This window comes from Heterocephalus glaber, unplaced genomic scaffold (assembly GCF_053883595.1).
Source record: "Heterocephalus glaber isolate CG9 unplaced genomic scaffold, H.glaber_assembly_v1.0 deba00001662, whole genome shotgun sequence".
In the NCBI taxonomy this organism is placed as follows: Eukaryota; Metazoa; Chordata; class Mammalia; order Rodentia; family Bathyergidae; genus Heterocephalus; species Heterocephalus glaber.
The window spans coordinates 428,281-437,814 of NW_028258403.1; the positions used below are offsets into that span (position 1 = coordinate 428,281).

The 9,534-nt window shown below is 34.8% G+C and overlaps 1 protein-coding gene across 1 annotated transcript; it reads right to left on the bottom strand.

Annotated features, from left to right (window-relative positions):
• Positions 1-3,243: 3,243 nt before the first annotated feature.
• On the bottom strand, positions 3,244-9,047 carry LOC101696357 (olfactory receptor 4K3). The gene is made up of 2 exons (XM_004865091.3): positions 8,138-9,047; positions 3,244-3,317 (listed from the first exon to the last, which is right to left on the bottom strand). Exons 1-2 carry the CDS (start codon positions 9,045-9,047, stop codon positions 3,244-3,246), a joined length of 984 nt encoding a protein of 327 aa, XP_004865148.3.
• Between the last annotated feature and the right edge of the window lie 487 nt (positions 9,048-9,534).

Here is a 9,534-nt window from a genome sequence, read left to right on the forward strand (position 1 = left end):
TTGATCACATCTTGTGAAGGTACTCAGAAATGATTACTTGCAGAAATGCTGCAGAAAATGATAAGATTGATAGGATAAGTGTATTTGAAATTAGGAGAATAATTTTGAGGGGAGTAAGAGCAATGTATCCTTATGGGCCAGGGATTTAGCTCAATAGTGGCAGTGCCTGCCTGAAAAGCACAAGGTCCTGAGTTCGATCCCCAGTATTGGAGGAGGGGAGAAAGCAATGTGTTTTTTATTGTAATATTTTTTATTTAAACATTACCTTATTTATTTATTTAGTTTATTTTTGAGACAAGGTCTTGCACTGTAGTCCAGGCTGGCCTTGAACTCACAATGATCCTCCTGCCTCATTGCTGGGATTTCAGGCACAGATCATTGTGCCCTGCTGTTTTATTTTTTATTGGTAGTTTCTGTTTGAAATACATAATGATTACATTATTCATGGGAATTTTTACATGTACCAAATACATCTTAATTCTTTTTTCATCCCCTTTGTCTTTCCTTCCTCCCTGCACCCTCTGGCCCTTGGTCCCCTTCTCTTTTGCAAAAGACCTATCTATTCCTATCATATTTTATTTTACTCTTTATTTGTATTTTGAGTTCCTCATATAAGAGAAACAACAGTTTTTAACTTCTGTGTCTGATTTATTTCACTTAACATTATAGTCTCAAAGTGCATCCATTTTTCTACAAGTGACTCAAGTTTATGCTTCTATGGCAGAGACATTCCCATATATTTTGATCACATCTTATAACTGCTTAAAAATAACCTCCTGCCCTACCTGCTAACCTTGTCCAGATCCTACCCATTCCTCAGAACCAAACTTGATTTAATTGTTCCAAAAAATTTTTTTAATAATCACTGTAACTATGGAAGGTTTCAGTATTATGAGTTCTTTTCTTATGCTATACATCTTCCTCATGTTTCCAATCCAATTACAAGAAGAAATGATTATACTGTAATTTATTGAACATTGTTTCCCTCTCTAGACTATAATTCCATGAATATAAATCTACATATTTCACTTCTCTTTCACTTCTGTTCACTTCTGTTTTTTAGCCTCAACAAGAAATAATGCTTGGCACACACAGACACTCAATGAACACCTTGGAAAATTAAATGAGACACAATAATGGAATTATGTATCTATAGGTTAGTTTTAAAAAAGGGATTGACCAGTTATGATAGAATGAAAGAAAGTTAATACATGTAACACAACATGATGTTAATCTTGTTACAGTTTAAAATAGGAATAGCAAGCTGCTACGCAGACAAAGGTGAGGAGAGTACATTTCACACAAAAGGAAGAGTTATGTAAAATGTCAAGGTGTAGAGCAACGTGTTTGTTGAGACATGGAGCTCATATTGATTCAGTATGTGGGCTCAGGGCATTTAACAGAAGGAACAGGTCATCACACTGATATCTTATTCCTAAGTTATCATATTGCACATTGATATGTTGTATAGTGCAATTATGGGTAATCAAGCACACTTATGTATTTACTATTGGTAAACGTGCACACCATTTGAAAAACTACTACCAAGGATTTATCTTATAAATATGTTTGCATACATAAGAAATAACATATGTTCAATAGTATTTATTGAAGCACTGATTTAAGAAGAGAAACAAAAACCCACTCTTATCAGTTGATAAGTTAGAAGGTAAATTTTTCATTCTGTGAAATAACAGTGAATGGTAAAGAGAATTGAAAATCTCTGCAATGATATAAAGGGCTTCCTTAAACACTAAGTAAATGAAAAAAATAATAAAAAGGTTCACATATGTAAAAAAGAAATTGAAGTAACAAGGAGGTAAAAGTGTAAATCTACATTTGAATGTACTTGTATTTAGAATTCACAGATACAGTCATAGAAATGGTGTGTGTGTGCATGTATATGTGATAAGAACAGGACAGATGGAGGAAAGAAGGAGATCCTATTTTCAACTGGACATCATTTAAAATTACCCTGATCTTTGAAAGAGGGGAACGTATAATGTATTGAAAATGTCTTGTAATTATAAATGGAAAAAGAAGGAATGAGGGAGGGAGAAAGAAGAGCCTGGATTAAATACCAGCTCCACAGTTTATTAGTGGTATAATGTTAGCAAAATCACTTAAACTGTAGTGGTATAATTTGTAATAGCTAAATCTTGGAACCTACCCAAACCTACCTGTCAACTGGTGACTGGCTAAAGAAGATGTGTTTTTTTTTTTGTTTTTTTGTTTTAAATAAAATGGAGTACTACTCAGTCATAAAGAATGATAAACTAGAGACATTTATAACTAAATCCATGCATGTTGAGACCTTATCTTAAGTAAAATAAATAGGACACACGTGTAAATACCAAATTGTCTCTCTGGTTGAGAAACTGAAAGTGTAAATGAGGACTAAAATATATAACAGATAATGTGAAATAGGAAGAAAAGGTTCAAAATGGAAGGGGAAGAAGGGAGGGCCTAGGGGAAAGGAAAGAAGGGAAAGAAAAAAATATGAGAAAAGAGGAAAAAAATGGAATTAAAGCTTTTGTAAGTAGGGGTGGAGGGGTAGAAAGGAAGGAAGGGAAATGGGAAAAAACAAAAACTGAGATATATCATGTACAGGTACAATTACCAACGATGAATGTGATCAAAATGCATATGTAAAATGTACCAATAAAGTTAATTTTAAAAATCACTTAAGCTGTTCGTCAACTTCTACATGTCCAAAATGTCGATCTTAAGGACATGTTCTTAATAAAATTGCTGAAAACTGAAATGACGTCTAACACAGATTTAATTAAGTAAAATATGATATTAATATAAAATTGATTAAGCTTTTCTGGCAGAATGTAATGCATATTAATTTTAAACAAATTTTAAATATTAATATAGTTCAATTTCCATTCTGGAGAAGTTTGTTCTCTTGCCTTGTCAGAAGCTTCCCAGGGAGTTTCCTCACCAAGTTCAGTGTCACTGATGGGTTCACTGACCTAAGTTTCTAGGATCATTTGAGGGATAGGAAATCAGAGCTTCTTTTCCTGTGACTCTGAGTTCACAAATGATAGAATCTAGTTGAATTCTACTCAACAAATGTTGGTGGTCTTTCTAGAAGGAGACCTGAGACCCCGGAAAGCACCGACTTTTAAAGAAAGAACAGGAGACAGCCTGGGGGAGGAGCAGCAGTTTAATTCCTGTGGCACTATTGGACAATCACAAAGGAAAGAAGCAAGGCTTTCATACATGTAGGAAAGCAGCTTAGTTATTCTGGCTATCGTCTTTCTGATTTTTGCATCTGATGATAACCAGTAACTTTAAGTGATTCATAAAAGCTACTGGCGAATTCACAAGTCCCTTTTCCGTTTCCGTTTACCAATCCCGTACATCAAAGAGCACACCTCAGCCCTCTTCTTATCAGATAGTATCAAGACAGCAGGACGACTTCAGCCAAAATCAAGCCCACCGGCCCACCACAAACATCACATATGTGCATAGTGAGTCCTATCTCTCTCACCACCCATAGAGTCATTGGGTTGCGGTTCTCTGATCCCAGGAAATGGTAAATAAGAAAACTAGGAAAACCTGTTTTCTCCCGTGAGACTTTTACAACATCTCTTAAAGTTTTCTGGCATTCTTTTAACAAACAGACTTGTGGAATTTCCCAGAAACAACTTAATTTTCTCAGTTAACAAACTTCTTGTGATCAATTCTTACAACTAGATAGCTGAATTCTACAATTTCCTACAAACAAACTTCACTCTATGACTGAGGATGTATAAAATATCTCTAGATAGGTTTGCTCTGCGCTTGAATGCAAGGAGTTGTGGGCCATTTTTAGCATTTTTTTTTAGTTTTTAGCATTTTTTTAGCATAGGTTTTTTTCCTATAGAAGCCTAGTAGAAAAAGACATGGTGATGGGGTTTGAGAGAGGCACAGATCCAGGGTGTGGTTCCGTCTCTTTGTATGATCTTTCATATTCTGTATTAATGGAGGGCCCATTACTTCCTTTCTCTTACCTCCTCACCATCTTTTTTCTTATTTGCATTCCTTATATATCATCCATGAATGATCCTTGATCCAAGTTCCCTTCAAGAACCAGTTTTCAGGAACTTTCATGCTTGAACTACCATAGAACAAAAAGAACCAGAAATTGGAAGTCCTGTAAAATAGATTAGAGCTTGAAAAGACTTCAGCAAAGATCTAGTCAAAGAGATGTATAGCCAACACCTATGGAATTTGACAGGAACATTGGACTATCTCAGACATTCACTCCACTTCAGCACTTCTATGACATTCTGTAGTCATCTAATAGTGGGCTAGAAGTGAGGACAGTATTAAAAGGACACTTATTTAGAAAAAGATAATTACTTCAAAAAGTGCAACAAGTCACTGACTATATCATGAGTCCAGTACTGTGACAGACACTGAACACTAAACAGAACAAAACAAAACTATTCAGCAACAGCAAAACAACAAAACAACAGAAATAAGCAAGGGCAAAGTCTGCTTTCAAAATGTTTACTGATTATTAAATGAACAGTCACAGACTTAATTGTTTATTAACTATGAAAGAAATTCATAGAGATCAGTAAAAGAAATGAAGGACCAGTGATTTAGCTCAGTGGTGCTGGCCACCTGCCTTGCAAGCACAAGGGCCTGAGTTCAATCCTTGGTACCAAGAAAAAAAAAAAAAGAAGAAACTTCCTTTGAAAAGGTGGGGCTCAGTTTAAACCTTGAGAAGTGATATAATAAAACCATAACTTGGCTTAGTCCTAAAACCATTGGAATTCTGGAAACAAATGTTGTAGAATCATTTTCTAGATTTCTGGAAGAAGAGTGCATCGAAGTAATAAATGAACAGAAAAAAGATATTCCAAACAAATTATGTATCGGCCAAGTTTCCAACAAAGTAGCTTCATAACTATTCCACCAAATATCAGATCACTTTATTGACTATCCTCTTAGCTCAAAGATGAGTAAGGAAAAGAAGCTCTTTAAAAGGGAGCAATGGATTTGATGGATGAGAAGAATAAAGGACTTCCATTCCAAGAACTTTCTTTTTGGTACCAGGGATTGAACTCAGGACCTTGTGTTTGCGAGGCAAGAGGTGGAACCACTGAGCTAAATCCCTGGCCTTCCAAGAACTTATTTTGATGTTGATTTGGTAACTGAGACAAATCTTGTTTTTGTTTTGCATGTGTATATATTGAATTTTTTAAACAATATTTATTAGATACTTTTACATATCTCTACATGTAAGCTTAATTTCATTAGACCATATTAAAAGTCTATTTGTAAAATAGTTTAGAGATAAGTAGAAAACAGAAAAATCTAGTTAAAGGAGAAAAGTGAATAAAGAAATCAAGCTATTCTGTATAACTACACCATAGACAATTTTGATAAAGTAAATGACTCTTGCAAGTGAAAGTATAGTGTCATGAAATTAGGCTCAATATTCTCTTATTCATCTTTTACAATGACTTGTTGGCACTCAGTGCGCTTTGTTTCTTTATGGCTATGAGAATGTAACACTGAAGAGCATGCTCAACTAAGTGATCATCAGTAGTGAATCTGAGGCAAGAAGAGAGGACTCTGTCACTGGAGAGATTAGGACGGAGCCTGGAATACTACTTCACTCAAATGTCCTTAGGTTGTTGCTTATGCCACCCACTCTAGACCTCGTCTTTGGGCTTAATTTATTACTGTTGTGTTTTTCCTATATTTGTAAATCTTAAAACAATGGCCTTATTTTAGAGCACATGCATCTTATAACTCACAATATTTATTTGGTTATAATTCTAGCAGTGTATATATTAGGATGTTAAACAGATGTACAAAGTTCACAGCCAGCCTGAAGTAGAAAAAGAAACAGCATTCGTTACCCTGATCAGCTAACCAAATGTTATTGATCAGAATGAAATATAACAGTGCAACTTAGACTTGATCTTAACAAGATGAAGAAGGTGAAGAACAGATTTATAATGTTCAGAGAGTCATATAAATAATTTGGTTATTTTTCATTAACATTAATTCAATAGTTGATCATTGAATTGGATTTACCCTATCATAAGAAATGCATTTAAGATCATTTTAACTATCAAATCTGATTATTTTTCCAGCAATTTTAGACAAATCATACAGTTGCAATTTACACTTGGTATAGTTTCAATATTCAGACATATAGACCTTTTTTTTTGGTACGGGGGATCGAACTCCGATCCTTGCGCTTGCGCAGCAGGTGGCAAAACCACTGAGCTAAATCTCCGGGCCCCTGGACATAGAGACTCTTAAATCAATGTGATATGCTGTTAATAATTTCATTAAATTATGTATGTATGTAATGATATATTTATAATCTGTGTATTACTTACCTACTTATATTATCAGATATCTATCCACCCATCCATTTATTTTCTGTCCATTTGGCCAATAATTTTATTTATTTATTTATCTATTTGTCTCTTTAAAATCTATGAATCTTTATTCATCTGTCTTTATCTGCATCTAGGCTATGGCACTATTAAAAAAATAATATGAAAAATTTAACAATACCAGGCAGTTAGCTAATTTTTAAGAATTATAGTATTTCACTTTTATGAATTACACATTTTCCTACATGTAGCTCCCAGAACAATAATGACCAAAGTTTTCTTGAAGATAACCTGACCCAAGCTCAAGAGAGAATGAAATAGAGATCAAGTGTAAATAGGGAAGGGCGGAGGGGGTGAAGAGTACACAGGTAATGGGGAAAAAAAAAAAGAACCAAGATATATCATGTACAGGTACAAACACCCAATGATAAATGTAAATGAATTGTATACCTAAAATGTACCAATAAAAGAAAAACAAAATTTAGAAAAAATAAATTTTGAGACGGTATCCAGAAACAATAAAAAAAGAAGATAGCAATAGAGACGGAGATAGGATACAGGAGAGGGAGAAGGAGAGAGAGAGAAGAAGGGAGGGAATGGTGAATGGAGGAGACAGAGAGAAAGAGAGAATGAATGAACCTTCTGGCTAGACTCTAGTCAAATAGCTCTATGAATTGGAGAAAGTAATATCATTCCATTTCTCACTTTCATCATCTATAAAACAAATAGATTTTACTAGGTGATTTCTGTTTTCTAAAGTCTACATAAATATATTAAAGATCACCATTTCTTCAGATTCTTAAATCAAATACTATGTTTAGCCAGGAGAAAATGTCTCAGATTCATTAGGATCTCAGTATTTACAATGTGGCTTTGAATACAAAATAACATAATAAGCATTATTGTACAAAAATAATGCGTTACTCCTTAGAAATTTCCATATTTGTAAGTGAACAACTTGGACACTGCCTCTAAATAATGTGAACTTAGAAAAGCTACTATATCCTTGGGTCTTGGATCTTAGTTTCTTTTTTTATAGAATAGACTTGTGGATGAGATTTGTTGTTCCTAACTGGACGATCCTTTGACTCTTTAGTATATAATGCAAGAAAAATCTTCTTGGAGTTTACTATACTGTTTGCAAACCATGGAATGTTCTTTTGGAAATGTAGAGACTGAAGATAGAGAAGATTCATTTTTATTCTTATTAAAGATGAGATATGAACATATTAAGTAGCAAACTTTCTTAATTACCAAGAACCATCTGTTGCTTTCTGCTGTTGGATTTAAAAAATCATGCAGCAGCATAGATTATAAAAATATCATTTTTTGCTATAGTTTACAAGATGCTAGCTATAACAAGTGTTGATGTTTTCGCATTTGTGTTTTCTTGGTGACTATTGCAAGAAGCTGGGAAAGAGCTTATTCTCTCTTAAAATATGTGCATGTTTCAAAGGAAAGAATGCTCAAATATTTAGACCTGACAAAAGTTGAGTATTCTAAAACATGGGTCCTTGAACACTAAAATGTTGAGTACAAGTTCGATAATGTCCTTTAATAAACTTTGTGTTGTGTGAGGACCATATGTTGTGTTCATATGACCAGAACATATTGACTGATGAGTTAATTATACCAACAATTCTGTCATGAATGGATTGATTTAATGCAATAGAGTCACTATTTAGACCAGTTGAATGAAAGAGCTAAGTGTTGAACAAGTATTTCATTTTTATATAAAGAAAGTCAAGCTGCACTATGAGTTTTTCTAGATTTAAATATACAGCTGGTAAGTTTCCTCATAGAATCCTTGACATCTTTATTTCTAAGAGTATAGATTACTGGATTCAAAACGGGGGTAAATATGGTGTAAAATACTGAGAGTACTTTGTCTATTGGGAAATTTGTAAAAGGCCACACATAGATAAAAATGCATGGACCAAAGAAAAGAGTTACAACAGTGAAGTGGGCACTGCAAGTAGAAAGAGCTTTGAATGACCCACCAGAAGAACGCTGCCGGACAGTAACCAGGATGACAGTGTAGGAGATCACCAGGAGGATGAAGCATATGAGGGCAATCATGCCACTGGTAGAGATCATGAACACCCCCAAAACATATGTGTCTACACATGCGAGTTTAATCACCAAAGGGAGGTCACAAAAGAAGCTGTCCACTTCATTGGGTCCACAGAACGGCAGATTCACAGTAAATGCTAACTGACTCAGAGCATGAAAGATGCCCACAACCCAGGAAAGTATCACAAGCCCAATACACATCCGCCCGTTCATGATGATCAAGTAATGTAGAGGCTTACATATAGCCACATACCTATCAAAGGACATGGAGATCAGCAGAACAATCTCAGCACCTCCTAAGAGATGTAGAAAGAATATCTGGGTTATGCAGCCTTCAAAAGAGATGACTTTATGTTCACTGAGGAAGTCTGAAATCATTTTAGGGGTGGCAAATGAGGCCAGGGACATGTCAATGAAGGAGAGATTACCCAGCAGAAAGTACATAGGAGAATGCAGGCATGGTTCTAACATAATAGTGAGCAGTATAAAGAGGTTCCCCAATGCAGTGGCTGCATAGACTATGGAAAAAAATAGGAAGTAAAAGATCTGAAGTTCTGAAGAGCCAGACAGACCCAGAAGTATAAATTCGGTCACGACGGACTGATTGCTCCAGGCCATTCACTCTAATTTCTTGAAGAATTCTGACATTTCCCAATGGAAGAAGAGCTCTGAAAATATTCAGCAATAAAACTCAAAGTCACATTTTTTTGTATAGAATGATTTAGTAACAGCCCACCACCAGGTAGTCCCTTCTCGTCCCCTTGCCCAACTCATGGTGGCTAAGTATTTCCCCAAAGGCCTTTTCAGATATTTTAAATTGATACAATTAAAGATTAATTCTAATGATCTAACAATTCATCTTACAAGTAAAAAATCCATAAAAGAAATAAAAATTAAGAAATTCAAATATTTGCTCTTGAGTTTTTAAATTTCATAGCTAGCTTCCAACAGGTTTTGAGAAGGAAGGGATAACCTTTCCGTAACATGATGGATGAAAGGTTGATTGATTACTAGCGGAAACACAATAGTGGAAATGCATGTGGGTTCTGTTCTCTTGCAGAGACCAGGAAATAAGAATCAGAGGAAGGAAAATGGCCACAGAAAA